The 27,441-nt window shown below is 43.7% G+C and overlaps 1 protein-coding gene across 2 annotated transcripts in view; it reads left to right on the plus strand.

The window, feature by feature from the left end:
* The first annotated feature begins 806 nt into the window (after window positions 1-806).
* The window catches only part of Pde6c (phosphodiesterase 6C), a 55,860-nt gene continuing 29,225 nt past the window's right edge, over window positions 807-27,441 (plus strand). Inside the window, exons 1-8 of one of the 2 annotated variants that reach the window (NM_001416003.1) lie at window positions 807-1,478; window positions 10,221-10,373; window positions 10,473-10,562; window positions 11,639-11,779; window positions 20,793-20,867; window positions 21,797-21,861; window positions 21,953-22,019; window positions 23,899-23,946. In NM_001416003.1, coding sequence (NP_001402932.1) covers window positions 999-1,478; window positions 10,221-10,373; window positions 10,473-10,562; window positions 11,639-11,779; window positions 20,793-20,867; window positions 21,797-21,861; window positions 21,953-22,019; window positions 23,899-23,946 — 1,119 coding nt within the window. In that variant the 5' untranslated portion in view covers window positions 807-998. The remainder of the gene's footprint in view (window positions 1,479-10,220; window positions 10,374-10,472; window positions 10,563-11,638; window positions 11,780-20,792; window positions 20,868-21,796; window positions 21,862-21,952; window positions 22,020-23,898; window positions 23,947-27,441) is intronic. The other variant, XM_063268656.1, reaches the window with a different exon arrangement.

The following is a 27,441-nucleotide window of genomic DNA, read 5'->3' on the forward strand; positions in this document are numbered from 1 at the left end:
CCCGTGTCCTGTAGATGTAAGAAGCTTCCTCAGAGGGAATGAAGCTTGATGCCCGGTTACTATTACTGAAAACAAATCCTGCCTAATATGCTTAGTGGTAGAAGAGCCAGTTAGGGACAACATGGGTCACTTCTGTAGTCATGTCCTTGACAGGCAATCAAAAACTGTGGTTACTTTGCACTTAGATTGCAGCCAAATGTTATTTTTAAAACTATATACCTCTAACTCTCTTAGTAGTAAACTTCAGTTTTGTTCCCTTGAAAGGGGTTCTAAGACCAAGCTTTCTAAAATGGAGGCCCTTGAGAAGGGAGACTTTTAGGGAAGAGTGGTGAGAACAGCCCAGGGCTTTCAAAAAGCGGGAAGAATTAGTGTTCTTTTGTGTGCGTGTGTGCGTGTGTGCGTGTGTGCGTGTGTGTGTGTGTGTGTGTGTGTGAGAATGTGTGTGTTACACGGAAACTAAAACCTTCTGTCTCTCTGACCCATACTCACTGAAATGGTTAAAGCTGCTATATGCATAGAAACAAAAACCCTAAGTACTTGATGTTTGTATACAAACCACCCCGATAGCTACCACGGAAGAGCAATTTAAAGGCGCTGCCTGCGCTGTTATAAGGTAACCGGTGGAGCGGTGGCAATTCTTCCTGGCTGTGGGCTGCGGCTGAGTTATTCTTCTGGGATAGACATTGCCACCTGACTCCTGCCCGGCTGCTCAAAAAGTCTCTGAGGACTTAGAGGCTAAAAATGTTAAGGATTTTGTGACTTAAAGCACTCCTTAATCCACTGCTTCCTGCCTACCATAAGCCAAGATCTCGTGAGTCCCAGGCAGCTTGGAAGAACTACTAAGCAACCTTCCTGCTTCTCTTTTGGGGATTTAATGAGGGACCACCTGCGGCTTCCTTGGTGATTTTTGACCAGGATGTATTTCCTCGTTATGCTGCTCAGGGTATCGCTCTGAGGAACCCTCCGCTCTGGGTAGCAGCAGCAACACAAGCCACAACATGGGGGAGATCAGCCAAGATGCCGTGGAGCGCTACCTGGAGGAGAACCCTTGTTTTGCCAAGGAGTACTTTGACAAGAAGCTGCGGGTGGAGACACCGGGGGCGATCTTCAAAAACAGCCATGCGGGGGTCCAGGCTGGCACGTCTCTCCCCCGGATGACACAGGTGGAGGAGTCGGCCTTGTGCCTGGAGCTACTACAGCATATGCAGGACGAGACAGGAAGCGCCGAGCAGGTGGCTCACAGGGCCCTGCAGAGGCTGGCTCGGCTTCTACAGGCTGAATGCTGCAGTATGTTCTCATGCCGATCAAGAAACGGCATACCGGAGGTGGCCTCCAGGCTGCTGAACGTCACCCCAACTTCTAAGTTTGAGGACAACCTCGTGGCCCCTAACAGAGAAGTTGTATTTCCGTTGGACATTGGGATAGTTGGCTGGGTCGCTCATGTGAAGAAAGCCCTTAATGTCTCAAATGTCAAAAAGGTAGGTGGCCCTCCCTGTAGTGGGGCAGAGGTAGAGGGACAAGGGGGAACCGAAGGGAAGGAGTTGACAGACCTAGCCAAGCTAGAGTTAAAATACAAAGTACCAATAGAACTGGGATTTCAGAGAAGAGGCGGATACAGCATTTTGGTGCAAGTGAGTCTTGATGTGAATTTTTGTCAGATATTCCTGACTAGGCCTAGTGTGTTCCTCCATTGCTTCAGAGACTTATCCTGCCAAGACCACCAGTAGTCAGCACAGTGAAGGCTGGCCTAGCACAGGGAGCCTTTCCATGCCTCTAGTCACAACCCTCGGAGATTGTTCTGGAATAAGCTGGCTCACAAACAGATTCTTTCATCTATAGGTCCACATTGGGGGGGAGGGGAGCATTTCTACTATTCAAATGTTAAAATATTTTATTTGAGTCATAACAAATGCGAATTCAGGAGAGTGAGTGTAATTGGCCCCTCCCGCACAACTGGGATGGTCACAAATTCCAATTGTCCCGGATTCCGATCCTTTAAGGAGGCATGTGCTCTTCACTAAAGACCAAGTCTGCACAGTGCTAAGACAAGGCATTGGTATCTATGCTCCTTGTGAAAACAGGAAATCAACTCTTTCTTCTGACCACCGCGCCTCTCCTGGTCCTTTGGCAGCACGGAGAGATCACACGCCTCAGTTTCTGCCTTCACTGTTTTCCTGCCTACACCCCGCTCCTGTGATTTACTATTGACAGAAGGGGTCAGCACGGATGGAGAAGATGAGTCAGAGGGCAGCCCCTGAAGTGCCCTGTGCAGAGTCCATAACCTGGCTCGTGACTAAGGGCAGCTGAGAGGTTGGAGCTAATCTCCAAATCCCTCCTGAAGCTGATTACAGAAGGCTCTCACAGACACTGGGGAATCAGTGTGTCAAACATTAGCACCGCTCTGCAAACAACTGCAGGGCGCTCCTCAGGTACAAGGGTTGATGTGTGCTCTGAAGACAGCTTCTCTTGACCCTAGCTAACAGGCTATGTCCGGACACCTGGAATGTTCTAATGAGAACCTGCTTCCTCCCATCTCCACGATTGCAAAGGCATCGAACTTCAGACTCTGACGTGCACATTTTTTTCCTAAGACCTTTTCCCCCCCTAAGGAGAACGGGGTAAAATGATTTCTGGTAGGGAAGAGATAGCAACGTGATGTTGCTGTGTCCCTGAGCTGTCTTGTCTGTCCCCAGAGCCTTGCTTTAGGGATGGTGAGCTCAGGAAGAAAGCATCTCCCTCTTCCTTCCCTTGGCACTCCTGATGTGCAGAACAGGACGGGGAGGCATGAATGGTAAAGACGGACATACTGAGCTCAGTGGGAGACAGACATCTCATTTGCTGTCCCTGTAGATTATAAGCCCTTCGTCCGCTTGCTAGCATGATACTTTTCAACTCAGGCTATACATTAAATCCAATTAATAATACGAATGCTTGAGACTCCCAACAGAACGGCCATAGCAGACTCCATTTGGGAAGTGGGCTCCCCAGGTGGTACTAATAGGTAACCAGTGCTGAAAACCACAGGTCTATTGGGTGAGCAGATGCAGGAGGATGAAGAGACCTTCCCGTTAAATGTGGGAGATATGAGATGGCAAGGCTTGGTGACTCTGTAGCTCCACCCTTTCCTGTGTCAGATGGGAAGTCTGAGGTCATAGAACAGTGTCTCTTCCAGACCAAGGTTCCCAAGGCCTTCCCTTCTCAACACACCACTGACCACAAACACCCGTGTCTACACTGCTACCCAGACAAGAGGAGTGTGTGATCAGTAGGTAACACCTAGACAAAGATCCAGAGTTGGTTACTCCTGACCGTGGAGGCCCTAAAGGGGGGTAACGGGGAAGCCGTGGCAATGCTCTGAGGTCACTGTAATGGACTGAGTGTCCACCCCTGAGAATGGAGACAATCAAATAAAATGGTTGACTTGCAGTACTCGCTCAGTTAACCACAGCGAACATATGATTATCTTGATGTGAGCAGGAGTTCGGAGACCTGGTAGCCAAGGTCAAATAAAAGGATCAGTGATTGTCCATGGTTGAAACTAGGTTAAGAGGGAGAAAACTTTCAACAACAGGAATCTGAGAGATACTCCCCTTACGCTGCTTCTTTTCCTGTTGGGGAAGCCGGTTATCTGCTTAGGCACTGCTCCATCAGACTGGTTGGGAAAGAAGGCTGCACGAGGCTGATGTTTTCAATAATTAACTGGATGTTTATAGACCCATTTCCTCCCTTCTCTCTTCCCCTTCCTGCCTCCTCTTCTGCCTCCTGACCTCAAGAGTTAGCAGTTAAAGTTCTGGCCTTTAGACCCACTGAGCTAGCGGAAATGGTGTCTTACTGCTACCGTGTCCTCCAGTTGTTTTTGGGACCTTCTTTGGAAAAACAACTTTGGGAGAATTTGGGAGTCCATAGAACAAAATAAACTTAAAAAAAATCTGGAAAGCCTCCCTCCCTACATCGACGGACAGTTTTCAGATGTGCTAACAAGTTAGCACTAAATTTTGAAAGTTAAAAGTCACCTTTTCAAATGGCCCAAGAGTATTTGGGAGCGCATGCTTGACTTTAGTACCTATATTAAAGTAATGTCAAGTGTGACACGTGTTCGGAAAGACACACTACCTACCTCCGGGCTACGTTTTTGGAGTTCCATTTTTCTCAGTTTGTGCGTGTGACCGCTGTGTAAAAGGAAGCTGGTGTAAGCAGTAGTGGGTAACAGGGTCGAAGCAGGTGGCATCTGGGCAGCGAATCAAGAGAAAGAACCTAAAGGAGTTTGGAGACATTCTGACCAAGGGTGAGGATGGCGCAGGAGCAGAGGTAGTAGATAAAGGGGCCAGCAGAGAACTGTGGCACCCAGCAGAGCACCGGCTCCTACAGGAAGGGAACCTTGGGCACAGGATGCCTCTACCCTGCTGAGTGCCTAACTTCTTCTGTGACTAGAACTGGTGAGAAAAGTGAGGACTAGAAGCAAAGCAGACACCATGGAGAAAGAACTGCTTCTCCTTCCTGTGAACGCGTGTAGGGGGAGGCTTCTCTTTTCCGTGTTTATCCAGTGTCTGATGTGCACAAGACCTTTCTGCCAATGGTGTGTCTCTCCATTTTCACACTGTGAACTCTGGACTTGACGCAGCACCACTTTGCTGTTTTAGATTAGAAAACACGGAATCAGGCAATAGTGGTTTGCATCTTTAATCCCAGCTCTCAGAGGCAGAGGCAAGTGGATCTCTGAGTTCAATCTACAGCATGAATTCCAGGACATCGAGGGCTACACAGAGAAACCCTGTCTTGAAAAGAAAAACAAAAAACAAAAAAGGAAAAGAAAGACAAGACAGACACAGAGGGTAGAATAGGATCACAGAGCTAGGAAAACAGGGAAACCAGAAAGCTTATTCCAGAACCTTCTCTCTCACGCATGCAGCCTGCAAAAGAAATGGTGTTCTCTCAGAAAGATCATACTATATATGGGTGAGGAGAGGCAGCCAATTGCCCGGCACCCCCATTTGTTTCATGAGCAGGACCATTCCAAAAATCTCCCAAAGCGGCCCTGCGTCCATTAGGTTGAGCATGGGAATTACACAGCACATCTAAATACCTAAATCATGTGTGGAATGTAGATGCTTGGATTTTAAAGGTTACAGCAATCTGATCTACCTGATGGGGTCCCCCATGGCACAGCTATGAATTGATGCTCTGACTTGAACAGTGAGTGTCACTGGCCTTTGAGGCCTTTGTCTGGGTGTGAATTCCAGCCTGTAAACCACACTCCAGTGAATTCTCACATTTTTCACTTTGGGAAACTAGACAGAGCAGACTCCAAGGTCTGTGCTGCTTCTAGAAATATAACCAATAAGGAAATGAAAATAATTCCATTTAAAAAAATGAATGAACGAACAAACAAAAACCCCCACGTATTTTGGGCCAGAGTTTCATCGTTCTAGAGAGTGTTCTCTGGAATTACAGAGCATATAAATGCCTCCACAACCCATTTATCTTGATTTTGAACACTTACATCCCCAAATTTACCTCAATTCTTGTCATGCTAGTCATCAACATTACCTTTGCAGCTCCTATAGGAGTTATATCCAAGATCCGGTTTTTTCCTCTTCTCTCAAAAAAAAGATTATGAAAGGAAAGACTTTAGCTTGAGATGGCCTTTGAGGAACCTGTAAGCATTGACAGTGGTAAGGTGACCTTTTCACACAGTTGAAGGGGTAAGAATTTTTAATGTGCAAGACATGGTGACATATGCCTGCAATCCCAGTCTGTACTTGGGAGGCCAAGGCAGATGGATCTCAGAGTTCAAGGCCAGCTTGATCTTCATAGCAAATTCCAGACCAACCAGGGCTACATAGTGAGATCCTGTCTTTAAAAAGAAAAGAAAAAAATCAATCACTGAGTGGTGATGGAGCAAGCCTTTAATCTTAGCACCCAGGAAGGCAGAAGCAGGCAGATCTCTGTGAGTTTGAGGTCAGCCTGACCTACAGAATTATTTCCTTCCAAGAAAACCAGGGCTGCACAGAGAAACCGTGTCTCAAACGAACAAACAAATACACAACATACCCAAACTTACAGGACACAAGGTGACTCTAAGAGGCAAATTCATAGCACCAAATGCCTACATTAAAAAATTGGAGTGATCTCATTCTAGTAATTAACAGCACTCCTAGAAGTTCAAGATTCTAGATTCTAGATTCTAGATCAGTGGTTCTAAACCTTCCTAATCCTGGGACTCTTTAATACAGTTCTTTGTGTTACTGTGACCCCCTAACCATGAAATTATTTCATTGCTACTTTGTAACTATAATTTTACTACTGTTATAGATCCTAATATAAATATTTGATATGCAGGATATCTGATATGTTGAGAACCACTGATCTAGAACAAAAGGAATATATCACACCCAAAAGGAGTAGATGACAAGAAATAATAAAACTATTTATTGAAATAAGATTAAATTAGAAACAAACAATAAATAGAAAGAACAGTGAAAGAGTTGGTTCTTTGGAAAAAATCAGCAAAATCAAAACCTTATCCAAATTAACTAAAAGGCAGAGAGAGAAGATCCAACTTAAATCTAGAAATGAAAAGGAGGTGACCACAACAGTCACCAGGGAAATCCAGAGAATCACAAGGACATACTTTAAAAAACTCCACCAAATTGGCAAACCTTTAAAAAATGAAAGTTAAATCAAGGTCAGGATAGCAGTTTAAACAGACCTATAACTCCTCACCCCAGTGAAATAGAAGGTCCTGGTGAATTAAAAGTTTCCAAACCATAAAAGCCCAGGGCCAGATGGTTTTAGTGTAAAATCCTACCAGACTCTCTCAGGAGAGTTAAGGCCAATACTCCTCAGATTATTCCACAACAGAAACAGAAGGAACTTTGCCCAGGTGATTCTCTGGCCACAGCTACCCTGATATCCAACTTCATAAAAACTCAAGAAAGAAAGAGAATGACAGAACAACCTCAGACAAAGTAGCAGGCTACAGAATGGGAAAAGATTTTTACCAACTGCACATCCAACAAAGGGTTAGTATCCAAAATAAATAAAGAACTAAAAAAGAGCTAGATTTCAAGAAAACAATTAACTCAATTTTTAAAATGTGCCAAACAGAGATTTCTCAAAAGAGGAAATGCAAGTGGCTGATGAACACATCAAGAAATGTTGAGCATCCTCAGTTATCAGGAGAAAAGCAAACCTAAACTGCTTTAAGATTTCATCTTACTCTAGTCAGAATGGCAATGATCAATAAAGCAAATGACAGCTCATGCTGGCGAGGAGGTGGAGTAAGGTGACCTCCATTGCTGCTGGGAGTGCAAACTTGTACCGCCACTGTGGAGATCAGTGTGGCGGTTCCTCAAGATGGGAATAGATCTACCTCAAGACCCAGCTACACCTCTCTTGAATATCTACCCAAAAGATGCTTCATCCTACCACAAACACGCTTGCTCAACCACGTTCATTGCTGCTCTATTCACAATAGCCACAAACTGGAAACGGCCTACACGTCCCTCAGCAGATGATTGGGTAAGGCAGCTGCCATGCATTTGCACAATAGAGCATTACTCGGCCATTTTTAAAAAGTGAAATCTTAAAATTCCCAGTTAAATGGATTGAACTAGAAAATGAAATTATTCAGAGTAAGGTATCTCAGACTAGAAAGACAGACATTGTATGTTTTCACCTATGTGCTGATATTAGTTATTAATTCATTGATAACCAAGCTACATCCACAGAAGCACGGAGGTTAGGGATAGAGTCAAGGAAGTGGAAATAGGATAGTAGTTATGGGTAGATTGGGGCAGGGCCTGGAACAGAAGGATCAAGCAGAGAGAGAGAGAGGAAAGGAAGAGGGGGATAAGGGAGGGAATGTGGGGAGAGACAGCTAAAATTAAGGGCTATTTGAGGGGTAGTATGAAAATTCAATAGAAGCTTATATACATATATGGAGGTGATCTAAACGAGATGGCCAAATAATGGTGGAGACAGAGCCCCAGATGGCCCTTTCTTGTCACCAAATGAAGCTTCTAATACTGAGACTGGGTGGCATCTAATTGAGTTCTTGGCTAAATGGATCCCGTGGGAAGCCCCCAAACAATCAGGTTGTTGCCAAGTCTTTTAGGTTGCTCTCTACAAACTGATTTCAAGGGCCCATTGTTTAAGACAACACTGCACAACTTATTAAACATGGAGGTGTTGAACTGGTGCTTACGTAAAGCCTTCACTCCTATGTTCTAGTGTCTTTGGAGAAATGCAAACACCAACCCAGCCACTAACCCATTGATTACAATGGGGTCCTGACTGCAAAATATACTAGGGCAATGGTGGCACAAACCTTGTGGGAGTAACCAACCAATGTCTGATTTGACTTAAGGCCCACTCCATGAGATGGAACCCACTGCTTGGGTAACCAAGCATCTGCAAGCAGGTGTCCCAGGGACCCAAGATAAAAACCAAATAACCACTGTTCTGAAAACAAAACAAAGTCCTAGGAATAAAATGACTCCTCACGACATTCTGCTATACTCATAGATCAATGCCTCGCTCAGCCTTCGTCAGGGAAGCATCCTCCTGTAGCAGATGGGAACAAGTACAGAGACCCACAGACAGACATTATCCAGACAATGAGAGAGCCTGGAACATTCAGCCCTAAAAATGGGTGTCTCTATCCAACCGTCTCAGGGTGACAAGGGTGGCTGCAGAAAAGGAGATGGAAAAAGTGCAAGTGCCGGAGGGGATGGAGGACACCAAGAAAGCAAGGCTCCCTAACAAGACAAATGCGTATGCATGCACAGACCGAGGCAGCAAGCACACACAAGGCCTCATGGGTCTGTACCAGATGGGGTCCTAGAGCTGAAAGGAGAAATGGACACAGGCCCCCATCCCTCAGAAGCTATCTCCAATTGATAGCCACTTGCGAATGAAAATGTATTTTCCTCCAAAGGAGTCTCACGGGGGAAACAAGCTACTGTAAATGGTAGCCCGCATGCCCAGCAGTGGATAGCCAACAAGATGACCTCAGTGCTGTCCTTAAGAAGTTCCTTGACTTATAATGTATCAGGGATTGTCATATATATATATATATATATATATATATATATATATATGAGTTTAATGATTTTATTATGATTTGTGTATGAACAAGTGGGTCTCTGTTTCTTGTGCTTTCTGTTTTTTGTTTCATTTTGTTTTGTCCTCCTCTAATGTGTTAGTTTTTGTTTTATCATATCATATCATATCATATTATTCTCCCTTAGACGCCTGTTTGTTTTCAAACAAGAGACAGAAAGAGGGCGGATCTGGACTGGAGGCAAAGTGGGGAGGAGCTGGAAGCAACAGAGGAAGGGAAACCATATTCAGGAAACATTACATGAGGGGAAAAAATCTATTTTCGATAAAAATAAAAAACAGATTGTCTTCAAAAATAAAAAGAATTTTTAACATTTCCAAAACAAATCTGCGTAAATAAAAACTTCATAAGACTTGTTCCTCCAGCCAAAGGGGCCTTCATTCTGAAAATCTCAGAAAACTCAAAAGCAGGAATGCCAGGGACAAGTTGTTCACAGAGAGAACTGTGGACAGGTTGTTCCTTAGAGGACAGCTCAGCCCACACAGGTACAAGCATGGCGTGCCGGCTGAGAATCCCAAAGTGGAGTCCACAGCTACATGCCTCACTGTGCAGGGAAGTCTCTAAGAGACAATGTTAAAGGTTAAGACATCACATAGAGCTAGGAAAATAAACTTAGAGGAAACTATAGTAAAACTGAAGTTTTATTAACGTTATGAATCACAGTGTAAATATTTTTGGAGGCAGAAGTTTGTCAAAGGGGTTGTGACCCACAGGTTGAGAACCAGTCCTCTTGAAGGCGTATTGATTTTTTTTTTCTCATGTTTTGCTAGAGAGGTTCGTGGTTCCAACTGTACATTTTGCATTTGCAGTTAAATAACGTCCCTATGTCCAGCGAGCTTTCCCTCCCTGCTCATACAACTGTAACCCCGTTCCCCCTTTCATCTCCTTTGCACCTCACTTTCCACCAAGTTGTGATACCACCTCTTTCCTCCTGATCCAGATAAGCTTCGTCTTCAGTGGGAAATGAGCATTCCAGAATGGTGGAACCACTGAACTGGAGCCATCTGTTGGTAGGATTTTAAATAGAGCGCGTCTTAGGCTCTACGGTTCCGACCTATTTTGGCAAACACGTGAACTTTCTTTTTTTTCTCTTCAGAACAGCCATTTTTCTGACTTTATGGACAAGCAAACTGGATATGTCACCAGGAATCTGCTGGCAGTCCCCATCATGACGGGCAAGGAGGTTCTTGCTGTGGTCATGGCAGTGAACAAAATCAACGCTCCCGAGTTTTCCAAACAGGATGAGGAGGTACTGCTAACCTGGTGCTTGGCCAGACACACGGGAAGTGACTTGTACAACCAAAGGAAGGGATCCCAACCGTAACTTGTTCCTCTCTGTGACCTATAGGTCTTTTCCAAGTACCTCAGCTTTGTTGCGATCGCTCTAAGGCTGCAGCACACCAGTTACCTGTACAGTGTGGAGTCCCGGAGAAGCCAGGTAATGGGACATTAGCTGTAATCCTCCCTTGCTCGTGTACTCTAGCAGAGGGAGCCAAAAACGGCAGCAAGCCAGGACCGTCTTATCCCTCGTGGGGCTTAAGTCACCTGGAGTAGATTCTCTTTTTTTCTTTTTTTTTTCCCCAGAGCTGGGGACCGAACCCAGGGCCTTGCGCTTTCTAGGCAAGCGCTCTACCGCTGAGCTAAATCCCCAACCCCTAGATTCTCAAACCGTAGTCCCAGTTGTCCTCTCAGTCATCCCTCCACCCAGCGGTCCTCCATCTGTACGCACAACCGGCTGGCTTGTTCAATCTGTTCTGGGTGCCTGTGGGCTCTTCACCTATGATGCGATGATTACAATACCCACCTCATACGGTTGGCATAATTATTAAACAGTCATTAGTTCTCATTTAAAGCGTTTAGTTCCTGGGTCACCATCGGAAAAGAATCACTCATTTGTGGTTTTTGTTTCCCTGGGATAGAGGTTAAAAGAGGCATATCAGCAGCCATGATCTCCGGGTCCCTCATTCGTATAATACAGTAGTGGGCCCTAGGATGAATGCATCTAGGTCCCTCCCCATTCCGACTTTCCAGGTTAGGTGAACTCTGAGTAGCTAAGGATGCATGGATGAGTCATGTGACTTCCTTCCCACTAGGTCCAGTGGCAGCCCTCTGATACTGGAACCTTCAAAAAGATTAGGAACATTTGTCCTCTGAGCTGGATCAATCCTGTGTCCTCCCTTTCATAATCCCATGGTTTGGAAAACATCTACCCATCACCCCACTTAGAGAACCCATGGTGTTTGTTGGTGGTTCAAACTAGAACTGCAGTTTCTTGTGAGATGTGTTCATTTTCTTTTTCTTTCTTTCTTTCTTTTTTTTTTTTTGATATACTTCATGCTTTCTTTGAACTAATATTCACTTTCTGTCTCTGTCTCTCCCCACATTCTTACTTGTTCTTCCTTCCTCCCCCTCCCCCTCCCCCTTCTCCCCCTCCTCCCCCTTCCTCCCCCTCCTCCCCCCTCCTCCCCCCCTCCCCCCTCCCCATCCTCCCCCCTTCTCTTTGCTCTCTTCCAGATCCTTATGTGGTCAGCCAATAAAGTATTCGAGGAGCTCACTGACGTTGAGCGACAGTTTCACAAGGCCCTGTACACCGTCAGAACATACCTGAACTGCGAGCGCTACTCCATTGGTCTTCTGGACATGACCAAGGAGAAGGTTTTCATGTTCCATGTGCATCCTCTCCCCTTGGTCACCTAGAAAAAGCATACCCGAATGAAACATGGCCCACTGACAAATGGATATGCTATGTAAAAAACCAGATAGCAGGAAGAAGCGCTGTGAAGGCACAGAGCTAGTGGGGGCAGTAAGGAGCAAAGTGACACAGGCTTAATTTAAAGTTCGTCTTTTCTATTCTGCACCCATATCCATCCAAGTCTCCTGTTTTGATTAATTAATAGCCTTTCATTTTAGACTAGCTTTATGGTTATAATAAATGGAAGAGAAAATAACGAGAGAGATAATGCAGAATGCCATTATCATCCACCACTCTCACCTCCAGTTTTCCTGTGGTTAAAAATGTTGGGTTGGTGTGGTGCATATAGAATAGCTCAGCTCTAAGAACCATTGGGATAAAGAAAGGCTATTGGTATCTTTGTGAGTTGCCACTTTGATGGGTATCCTGTCAGCTCTAAGGATTTCCTGGTGGAGCCTTTGAAGCCGTTCATGTATAGGATCATGTCATCTTGCAAAGTCATGTATGCTGACTTCTTCCTTTCTTGCTTGTGTCCCCTTTCGTTCATTCTTTCGTCTTAGTGTCCTAGCTAAGACTTCAAATATTATATTGAATGGGAGTGGAAAGAGTGGACATTCTTGTCTTGTTCTTGAGCTTAGTGGAAATGCTTCTAGATTTTTCCTCATTAAACACAATGTTGGCTGTAGTTTATCTTACATTTTCCTGTATTCCTAGTTTTGTCAGGGCTTTTATTATGAAAGAACGTTGGTTGCATTTTGTCAAAAGTTTTTTTCTGCTTCTATTAAATGGCCATGCAATTTCTGTACTTGAGTTCATGTGTGAGATAGATGCATCACAGTTACTGATTTACATGCCTTGAACCATCTCTACCCTTCAAGCTGACTTGATCAGGATGAATGATCGTTTAGATGTGTTCTTGAATTTGGTTTGCAAATATTTTTTTTTTTGGAACTGGGGACCGAACCCAGGGCCTTGCGCTTGCTAGGCTAGCGCTCTACCACTGAGCTAAATCCCCAACCCCCAGTTTGCAAATATTTTAATGGGAATTTTATCATCTGTGTTTATTAGAAAAACTGACCAGTAATATGAGAGAGAGAGAGAGACAGAGACAGAGAGAGACAGAGAGACAGAGAGAGAGAAGGACAGAGAGACAGAGACAGACAGAGACAAAGAGATGATATTTTATTAGGATATCAGAGTAATATGGTAATATTGGCTTTGTATAATGAGTTTAGAAACCTTGCTTCCTTTTCTGTTTTATAGAATTATTTGATAGGATTGGTGTTAGTTTTTTGCAGAGGTCTGCTAGAATTCTACAGTGAATCCACCTGAACCTTTACATTATTATTATTATTATTATTATTATTATTATTATTCTACTGCTTGAATCTTGTTACTTTCTATAGACCTATTTAAATTACTGGTCTCTCTTGATTTAACTTTGATAAGTAGGTCATACTCATCTAGAAAGTCACCTGGTTCTTTAGGAAATTTTGTTGGTTTTGCTTTTGTTTTTTGTTTTTTTTTTTTTAGTTTAGTGGAATTTAAGTTGTTAAGGTATGTTCTTAACAATTCTCTGAATTTCCTTGGTATCTGTTGTATTCTTCCTCCTTTCTTTGCTAGTTTTATTAACATGCCCTCCTCTCTTCTCTCTCTCTCTCTCTCTCTCTCTCTCTCTCTTTCTCTTTCTCTCTTCCCCCCCCCCCACATCTGGTTGGGTTAGCTAATAATTTGTCACTTTTATTCTTTGAAAGAACCAACTCTGTTTCATTAATTTTGTGTTTTTAATTACTTCTTTCATTAATTCCTTTCATGGTCTTAATTATTTCCTTTTGTGTACCGCTGTTGGGTTTGCCTTGTTCTTTATTTTCTCAAGGCTCTAAGGTGAATCCTTAAGTCATTGTGCAAGAAATCTCTGACTTTTTAAATGTAGGCACCTACAGCGGTGACCTCCCTCTTAGAACTGCTTTCTTTATATCTCATAGGTCTGGGTGTGTCTTCATGTTCTTTCAGTTCTGGGAATAATCTAATTTCCTTCTTGATTTCTTTAGTAACCTGCTCATCATTCAGTTGTAATCTCCATAAGTCTGTAAATTTCCTGTGCTTTCTCTTGCTGTTGATTTCTTGCTTTACTCCATATGGTCAGATATGACACAAGAAGCTATTTCTATTTTCACGTATTTGTTGAGACTTACTGTGGTTGTTTGAATTTAAAAATGTCCTTTACAGGATCGTGTTTGTTAACACTTGGTTTCCAGTTTATAGTAATAAACCTTTAGGAGGTGGAGCCTTACTGGAGGAAGTGCATCACTGGTGGTATGGGGATGGAAGTTTGTCGTATGTTTCACTTCTCTTCTTTTACTTCCTGTGTGTGATTGAGTCTTAGTTAGGGGTTCTATTGCTGTGAGGAGATACCATGACCATGGCAACTCTTATATAAGACAACATTTAACTGAGACTGGCTTCTGTTCAGAGGTTTAAAACGTCCATTATCATCATGAGGAAGCATGGAGCACTCAGGCAGACCTGGTGCTGGAGAGGTAACCAGTTCTATATCTGGATCAGTGAGACACTGGGCCTGGCTTGAGCATCTGTGCCCTCAGAGTCCACCCCCAGTGATGCACTTCCTCCAACAAAGCCACATCTGTTCCAACAAGGCCACAACTCCTATTAGTGCCACTCCCTATAGGCCTATGGGAGTCATTTTCTTTCAAACCACCATGCAGTGAAAATATAATCAGTTGGCTTCCTGCAAGTGCCACCAAGCCATGGCTTCCCTGCCATCATGGACTCTGTCCCTCTGGTTTTGGTCATGATACTTTACATAGTAACCGAAAAGTAATCCACTTGCATTGTGTCCTAATATGTGATCTGACTTCAGAGAAAGTTCCATTGGCTTCTGAGAAAAATGTATCTTCTGTAGTACTTGGATACAGTGTTCTGTAGACATCTGTTAAGTCCATTTTATCTAGGATGTCATATGACTTCTTGGTTTCCATGTTTTTTGGTCAGGATGACCTCTTTATTGATGAAAGTAGGATATTGAAATCACTTATACTGTGTTAAGGTTTATTTGTGACTTTATGTAGTGTCTTATGAAACTGTGTGTCTCTATGTTTGTTGTGTAAATATTTAGAATTGTAATGTCCTTTTTTTAAAAGAAGGAAAGTTGGTTTGTGGTTTCTGTTATCTAAATTGCTCTTGTCTTACTTTTCCTTATGTAATTAATTTACAGAAATGAAATGCCTTTTTGATGGATTATTCCACTGATCAGTGTGTGGCTTTCTTGGTTGCCTATGAGTTAATTTGATTTGAAGTCGATTGTATGAAATGTCAAGATACTGACTCCCATTCCGTGGAATATCTTTTTTCATCCCTTTCCCCTAACCCAGAATCTATCTTTGAAGGCATAGTGTGTTTCTTGGAGGCAGAAACTAGATAGATTCTGGTTTGTTTGACTCAGTATGCTAGTCTGTGTCTTAAGATTCGGAAACTAAGACATCGAAGAGTTATTATTTAAAGGTGTGTAATAATTTATGTCATTTTGTTGATTTTGTAGTGTCTAGTGTTTTCTTTGTCCCCACTTATTTAGCTATGATCATGCCCCCTTTGATTTTTTTTGTCTCCACTGTCCCTGACTGTGTTTATCGTTTTCTTCAGCTTGAAAAATTCTGCCCAATATTTTCTGCAGAGATGGCTTAGCATTCACAACATTTTTAGCATGCTTTTAAAAAAAATTCATTAATGTTTTTATTTCTACACCAATTGCAAAGATAAATTTTCAGGGTATGGAAGCCTGCTTGGCAGTCGAGGCTTTTCAGGACTTAGAATGCGTCTTTCTCTGCCCTTCTGGGTTTGTAAGTTTCTTTTGTGAGTATTGCTTGCAAACCCAACCAAGTCCTTTGTGGTGGAGGTAAGATGGCAAAGAGTCAATGAGCAGACTCGGGAGTCAGGCAAATGGCAAAAGTAGACTCATTTATTGTAAGAACTGGGCAAACCTTTATACCCACCTCCCAGAATCTCATTGGCTCTCAAGTAGTCAGATGTGGTGCTGTCTCTTTCTCATTGGCTCACTCCATTTTGGATCCCAGCATCAGCTGTTTCTATCCGTGCAGACAGATTCTAGGCTGGCTCAGGAGGAAATATGAGCTGTGTGTGCCACCATTGTGGCTGGGCCTGCTTGGCCCACATGCAAGTTTGGCTGTTACACTTATGGGCCTGCCCTTATATGTAACCTATTTTCTCTTGCCACTCTTAATTTGCGTTCCTTTTCTCTCTTAATTTACGTTCCTTGTGCTATGTATTTAGTGTTTTAACTGTGATATGATGTAGGGAGTTTCCCCTCCCCCTTGTTTTTCCTATTTGGATTTTTCTTGCCTCTTCTACTCAGACAGACCTCTGGTTCTCTAGGTTCAGGCAAATTTCTGCTGATTGTACTGAAAATATTGTCTATGCTCTTTGCATGGAGTTATTCTTTTCTGTGCCCATAATTAATACATTTTGTTTCATGGTGTTTCAAAGTTCTTGCATACTCTGTATGCCTTTTAATAAATTTGTTTTCAGCTGAGTGTACCGATCTTGTCTTCAAGGCCCACTGTTCCGCCCTTCCTGTGAGCCACACTGTCAGTGAGGCTGTCCATTGAGCTTTTAATTTGAGTAAAATCTTTACTCCCAGTATCGTTTCAGCTCGTCTTTTCTTCCGTACATTTGTCTCTTTATCAACCTTGTTTCCACATCGTATATTGACTTCCTTTCTTTTACGCAGTTATTTAAGAGTTCTCCTGGAATTGATTCAGGCATTGGTTTTTGTGTTCTTTCATTTCTTTAAACATTTTTATTTTTACTCCTTTGGAAATTTCTTGTCTGGAATCTAAGTCACTGTCGTTGAGGGGCATTTATGTGAGATTTTGGAGGGGACAAATGGCCTTGGGTTTTCATGTTGGGTATTGTTTTGAGATCTGTGTTTCAGGAATTGGACGTTGATTGCATTGAAAAAAAAAACCTACTTTGAACTTAAGTCACCTTTTCGCCTTCGGATGAAAGTGTGTGCAGTGTTCAGAAGAGAACTGGCCATAGTAGGTTGAGGCATCGCTCTCCTATGTAAAACACGCAGACACCAGACTGTATTCCCAGCCCGACCCTGTGCCGACAATCAATACGCAGAGGGACTATAGGGACTACCTAGGGAAATAGTGACAGTTGGTTGTGCCACAACTGCCCCTTAACTACTCATTATTTTAGGGAGTAAGAGGGTATTGATAATATCGTGTGTGCTAACAGATTAGTCATCATGGGTGTAGTCGGTGGCAGGGAGAAGTAGAAGAAATCCCAGTAAGATGGTCGTACTGGGATGATAGAAGAAAGTGGAAGAGAAAATGCATCAGGCCTTGAAGACAAGATATAGGAAAGGTACCTTCCATTGAAAACAATAATACATTTATTATTTGTAATAAATTGAATTTATTTTTATAAAATGTTATAATATATCTTATAAATTTATATAAATATATAAGTTTTAAATAAATATATTTTTATATTTTATAAAAATATAAACACTTTATGTTTTATTAAATATGTTTATATCTCATAAAATATATTTTAAAATATTTTAATATAACAATTTTTAATATTTTATAAAATGTAAACTTTTATATAAAAATGAAATAAAATTATTTTTGATACATTTATTTTGAAATCCCTCAGGGCGATGAGGGTATTTAGGTGACAGGCAGACTGGAAAGAGAGACAGACTACAAGACGGTGTAGATAGCCTTGTCTCTCAGATGACTGAGGAACTAGGACCCTACGAGCTATGCAGATAATGTTCTTTGGGAAGAGAAAGAAGCCAAGAATAGGAAGAGGCAAGTCTGAGAGGAGAAAGAAAGCAGGCAAGCAGGAAGCAAGCAATCTACAGCAAGAAGAGAGCCGAGATGGCCTGCTAAGATGGCCTTGGGTACTAAGCAGGAGGGACAGATGAGGAGGGAGAGAAAGACGAGTGGAGCCAAAGGTTGCAAGACTGATGGTCTGAGGCTGGCTCTCCCTCATGCTCCTGCCTTTTGCTGTCCTTCTGAGGCAGCGTCTTAGTATTTAGCCCAGGATAACCTCAAATTCAAGCAATGCTCCTGCTTCAGCTTTCTGAGTTCTAAAATTACAGGCATGGACCACCACGCCTAATTTTTTGGTAACTCACAATTTTTATCTTTTAATTTAAGGAAGTGATGGTTGTACATATCTATGGGATACAGTGTGATATTTTCATATATGCATATACATAAATTCTGAAATGGTTACACTAATCAACATGGTGATCGCTTTACATAGTGATACCATTTACGTCTAGTCCCATGACAGCTTTGAAATATATAATACATTGTTTTTCTGTAATAAGTCCTGAGAATTTACTGCCTGGATGGAACGCTGTGCTATTTGGACAGCTCCTTCCTGTCCAGTTGACGATGGCTCTACCCATAACCTCTGGTGACGATGTTCTGCCTTCTGCTCCAGTGTTGGATGCTTTCAGATTCCACACGTACATTGCATGTTTGTCTTTTAGTGCCAAGCCCATCTCTCTTACCACCAGGTTTGCTGACACTGTCAACATCTCTCTCTCTCTCTCTCTCTCTCTCTCTCTCTCTCTCTCTCTCTCTCTCTCCTCCCTCCCTTCTTCTCTCCCTCTCTCTTTTCCTTCCTTCCTTCTGTCCATCTGTATTTCTATCCTTCCTTCCTTCCTTCCTTCTTCCTTTTTGAGGCTGGATAGTATTTCATTGAGTACATTCAACGTTGTCTTTGTTCATTCATTGATAGATATGTCAATTCCATGTCTTGGCTAAAGCTCATATATTTTCATTAGAGAGTAAGAATCTGCCCTAAGGCAGCCTGATTCTCGGTAGTGAAGGCCATTGTGGTTGCTTCTAGTTTGGGGCACTTATGAATAAGGCTGCTGTATCCACCATGTACAGGTTTGTGTGTACATACACTTTCAAAAAAGTCGAATTATTGGATCATCCAGGGAGACTGTAATCCGTCTTGTCTTCCCAAGTGACTATCATTTTCGCATATCTGCATTCTCACCAGGTCTCTCTATTCAGGTCTCATCCACTTCGTGACATGTGGTAGTACGTCACCATTTGAATCTGCACTTCCAGCCGCGGACAACATTGAACGGTTTTCACCTGCGTAGTTCCCATGGTGTTTCTTGTCTGGTGAAATGTCTGTTCCGGTCTCCTGCTGGTTTATAGGTGGAGCTTTCTGCTTCCTGATGGTTAGACTTCAAAAGATCTTTACAGCCAGAAGTGATAGCACATGTTTACAATCCCAGCACTCCTGAGGCTGAGGCAGGAGGATAACTTGAACTTAAGACCAGCCTGAGCAAACTGGAGACTCTGGATACTAGTCCTGCAATTGCAAATATTTTTCTCCCAGTCCCTTCATTCTTTTCTGAGAAACATTTCTGGAGCAGACATTTTAAATTGCAATAATCCCCAGTACTTTTCTCTCTGTACACTGTGCCCCTGGGCTGTGTCAAAACAAAACAAAACAAGGAACGAAGCCACCTGCAAACTCATAACTCGTCTGGATTTTCTCCTGTGTCCACTTCCAGAATTCTTATAGTTCTGTGCTTTATATTTAGGCCTATAAGTCATTCTGGGCTTTTTTTTTTAAATTAAAGAAATAAGATTTCTTCTCTTAATGGATGCCATGGTTCCAGTACAATTTGTTGAAAAACCAATTTGCCCCTGTGACCTTTGCTCCTCTGCCAAAGATCAGTCGTGTGTGTATGTCTGTGTCTGTGTCTGTGTCTGTGTCTGTGTGAGTGTGTGTGTGTGTGTGTGTGTGTGTGTGTGTGTGTGAGCACACTTCTCTCCAGTCTCTTCTGCTTGCTGATTTCTCTCCCCGCTAGTCGCACACTGCTGTGGTTGCTACAGACCTGACGCAGGGCTTGAAGTCAGGCACTGCCAGTTCTCCAGCCTTGATTTCAGCAAGATTTTCCATCTCCCTGGTCCTTGGCTTTCTCACCAGCAAAGTGTGGACATCTCTTTTATCGTGATATACACACGGTATTGAGTACATTGTAGGTGCGTAAGGTTAGTAACTATTTGACGTTTCGTATCTGAAAAAAATCTTAAAGTAGAAAGGAAAGAAATTATCATTATTCGTAGTATGGTGCCCTCTCTCATCTTTAATTCTCTTGGAAAGCTGAGAGTTCAAAATCCATACCATTTGTCTTTCTTGCCATTCGTGTGATTGGCAGTTGTTTTTCAAAGTCACTGTTCCAAGTGGGCAACATAAGACCCTGCAGCAGAAGAAGAGCAGGGTTCTAATCCCTGCTTTGTGACTGCAAGGATGCTTGGGGTGCTTTTGGCCACAAGGGAAACACCGCTTTTATTATTTTTCAAGTGAGAGACACCTTGATCCTGTAGCCCCTCAGCTGACTCCCCCAGCTCCATTCACTGGTCTAAACGGAACCACATACCTGCCCTTACATTAGCATCTGCTTCACGTAGACCGCCATAGACTTTCCTGAACAAATTACCACCTGACATCTAAGCAAAATGAGGATCAACTGTCAAGGTGGGGGAGAAAGGGTGTTAATTAAGGCGACTGACACTGCAGGCTGCTGTGAGCGACCTTAACTAAGCTTCTTAACCCACCAGGCTTAGGTGCTTGCCTATAAAGCAGACACTGCACACTGCAGGCATTGTACATAGAGTGCATGCAAGAGTGTGGCATAGGTTGTTTATTTAATCTTGGCTACAGGCGGAAGTCGTGCTGTTCCCATTTAGCAGGTGAATACAAGATAAGCAACTTGTATACAGTCACAGGTTCGTAAGCAATATTGCTGAGAATTACAGGGTTTTTTTTTTTCAAGCCTAAAATTGCCAAACTATGTAGACTAGCATAAAGTATACGAGTACCTATAACTCAGATAAGTCATGGACAACTTGTTCAATAATGTTTAAATATAATTGTCTCCAGGAATTTTACGACGAGTGGCCAATCAAGCTTGGAGAAGTTGAACCTTATAAAGGACCAAAGACTCCAGATGGCAGGGTAAACTCGAATGTCTTCCTCACTGTCTGTGTATGATGCCAAGAGACTGAAGTGCACAGAGGAGAGACCCTGCCTGTCCTTCTCTGTCCTGTACAGTTGGGTAGACCTTAATCTCTCAGGAAGCTATCGCTTTCCTTTTCCAAAGACATCAAGCTTTCTGGGTGGGTCTGTGTATCCCTGTGTGGAGCGAGGCATCAGAGCCAATGGAACAACATTCTAAGATGTGCTTGGTCCCTTCTCAGCTGGGCAGGATGACTTCCTGGGGGCTGGGTTATATTTACAGCCGCACTCAACTGCAAGCTTCATGGGGGAACGGGGAGAGGGAGTGTGTTTGCTTCTGTACCACCATATCCTCAGACCACGAAAACCAGAAATTGACAAGTTTGTCAGGGCCTCAGATTCTTCATCTGCCCCTTTCAACTTCCAGCATTGGTAAGGCATCCATTAATCTCTGTTGTGAAGGTGCCTGCTGAGATTAGCCAGTGAGAAGAGATCTGTGTGCTTTCCACATGATAAATGTCTGCTTGCAGTTGATCAAATATGTGATTTCTTTTTCCCTAATGAAGTCATTAATGTCAGCTACATCTGGACAACGAGAAGTAATCAGTTAAAAGTAAAGACACGCTTTTGGGTGGTTTGGTAGTCAGACACACCCAAAAGCTATTTAGGTAAATTTAACTTTTTAACAGTGAACCCACTCATGTGTGTGTGTGTGTGTGTGTGTGTGTGTGCAGTCAATACTGTTTCTTATCTGATTATAGGACTGTAACTTATATATGAAGAGTTTAGTAATTTACATTATACAGAAAACTGTGGCTAGGAAATTAGATGCTATTTATAAGACTTGTAAAGCACACATTCTTCGGTGAAGACTATTTTGGGGGGGGGCGGTGGAATAATGTTGTGCCCACAATCTTTTTCCTTCCTAGGAAATCATCTTTTATAAAATCATCGATTACATTTTACATGGAAAAGAAGAGATCAGCGTGATTCCGTGCGTGTTTCCCTGAAGTAGTCATGGGAGTTGCCACTGGGGTTTCGTACCCGATCAGTATGTTCCAATGACTTTTCTAATCTTCTCCAAGGTCACCTCCAGCAGATCACTGGACACTCGTTAGTGGATTGCCAACATACATTGCTGAAAATGGATTTGTAAGTCATTAGACAAACTTAAAGGCTACAGTGCATTATGGTGTGCAAAACACTTACTAGTTACAAAATAAATATAGCCACTGAATCAAAAACGAACGAGACAAGGGTAGATGGCTTTCTTGGCATAGGAGAAAGGCTAGGGGAAAAAAATAAAATAGGAATTGATTGGTTTGTATCTTTAAACCACATTTGGGGGATCCACAGTTCAAGAAATAACATTAAATATTCAAGTTAGATCATGAAATTAAGGATGGCACCAAAGAGTCCTCGGGTTCTTAACTTATGACTGCTCATGGGAACAGCATGCAAAGCTACGCAGGGAAATCCAGACTCAAAGAAAGAAGCAAAAGACCCCCAAAGGAAATACGCACAAATAAAGAAACCAAAGCTTCAGAAGGGTTCCATGTTTTCTTTGTAAGGCTAGAGGACAAAGAGTAGACATGTTTCATCCACTCCTAGAAGGCACTTAACATCAGCTCACAGAGCTTGGAGGGTTGGGTAAGATACACTTCAACCTCAACACAAACTGTCGGGTTTTTCCCCCCAGAATTTCATGAGTGGGTAAATGCTGGTAGAAGTATTTACACCAGAAGTAGTCTTCATGGTAGGGGTATTTGCACTAAGGTTTTCCATGGTAGGGGTATTTGCACTAGGGTTTCTCCCGCCCTTACTCAGGAGAGCCCATCCCATCAGCCCATCCTGTCAACCCCTCTTTGGAGTTTCCAAATCATGATTCAAGTTTCACCCAGTGGATCTGAACAGAGCACTAAACCTTTTTGGACTTCAATGCCCTCATCTTTTAAAGGAGACAATGACTCAACCATTACCACCAGACTTGAAATGCTATCTATCATTTTAAGTGGAACTCTGGTAGAACGGAGAGTAGAGTCTTGCATTAAGGCCCACCTGTGTATACGACCCAGGCACAGACAATTCAGAGCAACTCAAGATGGGTATGAGAAACAGTCTCCGAATTCTGTCAGTAAGCGCAGTATTTCATACGGAATTCTTACTTTAGAGCGGGTGAAACATTGTCTGGCCTTTTCCCCTTGCCCCTCAAGCCACCTTACTTTTTTTCCCCCTCCATCTTTATTAACTTGAGTATTTCTTATTTACATTTCAATTGTTATTCCCTTTCTCGGTTTCTGGGCCAACATCCCCCTAACCCCTCATCCTCCCCTTCTATATCTATATGGGTGTTCCCCTCCCCATCCTCCCCCCATTACCACCCTCCCCCCAACAGTCACATTCACTAGGGGGTTCAGCCTTGGCTTCCCCTTCCACTGGTGCTCTTACTAGGCTATTCATTGCTACCTATGAGATTGGAGCCCAGGGTCAGTCCATGCATAGTCTTTGGGTAGTGGCTTAGTCCCCGGAAGCTCTGGTTGGTTGGCGTTGTTGTACATATGGGGTCTCCAGCCCCTTCAAGCTCTTTCAGTCCTTTCTCTGATTCCTTCAATGGGGGTCCCGATCTCAGTTAAGTGGTTTGCTCAAGCCACCTTACTTTATAAAAGAATAAAGCAAGATCAGCCCCCACGTTCAAACGTTCCTCAGCAGGGCAGTCTTTCTCTTTTGCTTGGGCTGAGGAGGTTGTTTGGTAGTTGAAGGGCATCACTCGGATGATGACATCACTTGGAAGTGGGAGAGTGGGGAGGAGCAAAGATAGCAGGAAATGCCACTCAATGGCATAGCAGAAGAGGAGGTGACTTCAGTTAGCAAATATGGCCTAATGTATGGAGCATGCCTTACTGTGTTTACCAAGCAGCCAAGAGCTTCGTGGGAAACTCACCCCCAACATGCCTTCTCTCACCCTCCTCCGTGGGCTTTCGTGGTCCTAACCTCACCATGTTTCAGAATGACTCTGTCTCTTACTTCACAGATCTGTAACATGATGAACGCCCCTGCAGATGAGTACTTCACATTCCAGGTAAGGGTGGCCATATCCCTGCCTCATCCCTCAGGACTGGGAGCTGGGTGGGTGCTCCCTCTTTCTCCTCATCCATGGAGTCTAGCTTATGTGTGCCTTAGGTGTAGTCAGCTGCCACTCACGGGGCGCAAGTTCCAAATCTCTAGCTTGGCCAATGACCATCAAGAAGATTCAAAGAAGGGGCCTCAGAGAAGAAAGATAAAAGAAAAGCGGGAGGTGTGTGTGTGTGTGTGTGTGTGTTGTGTGTATGTGTGTGTATAACTGTGTGTGTCTGTGTGTATGTATGTGTATCTCTGTATGTGTGCGCATGTATTTCTGTGTATATATATGTGTGTGTGTGTTTGTGTACGTGTGTGTGTATAATTGTATGTATGTGTGTCTGGATGTGTATGTGTCTGTGTGTGTCTCTGTATGTGTGTCTGTGTGTGTGCGTGTGTGTGTGTGTGTGTATGTGTGTGTGTCTGAGTGTGTGTATGTGTGTGTGTCTGAGTGTGTGTGTCTGTATTTCTATGTATATGTGTGTGTCTGAGTGTGCATGTGTGTATATGTGTGTGTATGTATTTTGTATATGTGTGTGTCTGAGTGTGCGTGTATGTGTATATGTGTGTATGACTGAGTGTGCATGTATGTGTGTGTGTGTGTGTGTGTGTGTGTGTGTGTATGAGCACATGCATGCACACTGCCATACCTCCATCCCCTCCCACTCTTGGTTCTGTAGGGGCAACAGCTGAGCCTGGTGCATGGCTGGTGCTTTTAGCCCTAATTTGCATGACTGATTGGCTGGAGACATTGTATGGCCCAAATCCAGCCTTGTGGCGTCTTTCTAGGCAGCCCTTCCTACAGTATATTGTGACCGTGATCTGAAAAAGAAAAAAGTTCTTAGCGGGTCCCTGGATTTTATCTCCTTTTCATCACCACCCAGGAGCCCACTTCCTGGAGAGGAGAGCCCCCAACCAGCCCCGCTGTACTCACCGCTTGGCTAACCCACCGCGGCCCACCATCACAGCTGTGGCTTGCGTGTGACCCCTTAGAGGTCACGTGTTGAAAGCTAAATCCCCCAGTGTTTGTACACATTAATTCTTCATGGCTATATTGAGACGCAACAGAGCAGATGAGGGTGGAGCCCGAGGCACGGGAGGGACATTGCTAGAAAAGGAAGAGGACTCAAGTTGGCAACTCCAGCCCCTCTTGTCCACTGATGCTCTCTGGCATGTTATGATGCAGGGAGCGGTCTCTCTGAGACGACGGGGCCATACTCTTACACCTCTCGCTCTCTCAAACTGCAGGAGACTTAAATTCACTTCTCCTTAATAAACCACCCAGCCCAGGCTAGTCTATGACGGCAACAGCAAAGCGATCGTAGCGTCGACCAGGAGCTCATCTTCTTCAGAGCTTCATCTAAGTCTCCGTAACGACCGGCCACCGTCTCTGCTTCCTGGTCCCTTTGAGAACTAGATGAAGTTGCTGTGCCAGCGTGCCGCAGTCTCTCCTCTCTGCACGCTGGCACTCCCTGTCCTGCATTTCATAAACATTAAATCCGCGATCGGAGTCAGAAGTAGAGACTTCCCTCCCAAGGGCACCACTAATGTCTGTCTTTCTCTGTGCTGTTTAGACCTGCAGAATCCCATCAATGCTTAAATGGAAGAGATAGCTTCCTCTGGGTGTGGGTGATCCCTCCCCAGCAGCGACTAAACCCTGCCTTGGGGAAACCCAGACACAGCTGTTAGGATAAACAGAGGCTTCCCCGGGCTCTGCCTGCCCATCCCTTTGCTTACTGATGCGGAAACACACAAACACCATATGGTCCTGTTGTTTCTTGTACCTCCCTTCCTGCAACCAGAACTTGCTTGTGGTTATGTTGTACCCAGCGGTGGCCCCTAAATCTATAGCAATTGTGTGCCAGGGTAGACTGCACTGATAAGAAAGGTGAACAGTGAATTTTTAAGTATCTGGACCTGGAGCAGCTGCTGTGGAAGCCGGGGGTGAGGGTTGAGTTCATTCAGCATAAGTAGGTGCACACTGAGGCTTGAGGAAGCCTGGAGCAACACTGTGAAAAGGATGGGGGCCCCTCACTGTGGTTTCACGAGTCCCTGAAATGTAACAGATCTCCAGTCTATAGTTATTTCCCCCAGAATCCCAGCACATTTCAGTATGGTACCCCTGGAAGCATGCTTATCAGAACAGGGCTACTGTGTTCTGCACTCGCTTTTGCTCCAAGGCCCTGCCTCCCAAATAGTTACTGAACATGACATGCCCATCCCAGGAGGCAGCCAGACTCCTCAGATGGGAAACATTGGCCTAGGAAAACCCAGCAGCTCTATAGATTGCTCCAGAGCTGGGCTGAGGTGACTTTACTCATGCTGTATCCAGCATTTTCGTCATAGTCTGGGTAAGACTCTTGTCTATCAAATAGTCATCTCTAGTTCTCTCCTCAAATCCCACCTCCCAAGAATGGACTAATACAGCCAGAGAAGGCTTCATGGTGAGCTGAGACTCAGCCTAAACCTCTGTGGAGGGCTAAATCAACCATGAAATGTTTGAAATACCCTCATTGTGGGGTGCTGAGTCTTTGGATCCACTTGCCTTAGCCACATACTTATAAATATACTCCGTGGATCTCTTACTTGAGAGGGCATTAGAATTGCTGAGAGAGGAGATGTATCCAGATGCATCCCTGAGACTACATAGGCTTAAAAAGAATCTGTTGTGGAGGCTGGAGAGAGAGCTTGGTGGTTGAGTTTGTTCTTTTCTTTCAGAGGACTAAAAATGGATTCCCAGAATCCATGTTGGGCAGTTTACAGCTCCCTGTAACGTCAGTGAATCTGGTGCCCCCTTCTGGCACCTGTGTGCACTTACACACACACACACACACACACACACACACACACATACACATGCACACCTACCCACTTGCCACCCCACATGTATAAACATAATTTAAAATTTTAAGTATATATAAAAAGAGAACATTTTTTAAAAAAGAATCTGTCACCTTCAGCCACACTTTGAGAAACACTTCTGCAGGAATTGGTCCTCATCTCTCACCAACGTGGGAGCATCTTGACGTAGGGCCTGTGGTTGACTCTCACTTGCCCTAGCAACAACACTAGCAACATGGCTTGGTTTTGGATAGTCAGCAGGCCTCACGGGTTTTTACTATAACCACAACCTACCATAAACTAAAAGATTATTTGATGGATCAGACAAAAATTATACTAAGTTCTTCACTAGAGAGATCCTAATGTCGGAAGTTAACTTCATTGGCATTGCAAGATGGTAAAGAGCAAAGGGAACAAAGAGGTCATGTAGAGATAAGAAGCTCTTTCCATCCCCAGAGCTGGGGAGGGGGGTCAAAGGAGAAAGTTAGAGCCAGAATGCAGATGCCCTTGTTCTGGTTTGTTTGAATGGATGGCTTAGAAACTTGTCCTAACTGTGTTCTGACCCTGAGATTTTAAAATAAGCCAAGCAGTGGGTGGGTCGGGGTGGTTGTAGGTG

Source organism: Rattus norvegicus, chromosome 1 (assembly GCF_036323735.1).
Source record: "Rattus norvegicus strain BN/NHsdMcwi chromosome 1, GRCr8, whole genome shotgun sequence".
Taxonomy (NCBI): domain Eukaryota; kingdom Metazoa; phylum Chordata; class Mammalia; order Rodentia; family Muridae; genus Rattus; species Rattus norvegicus.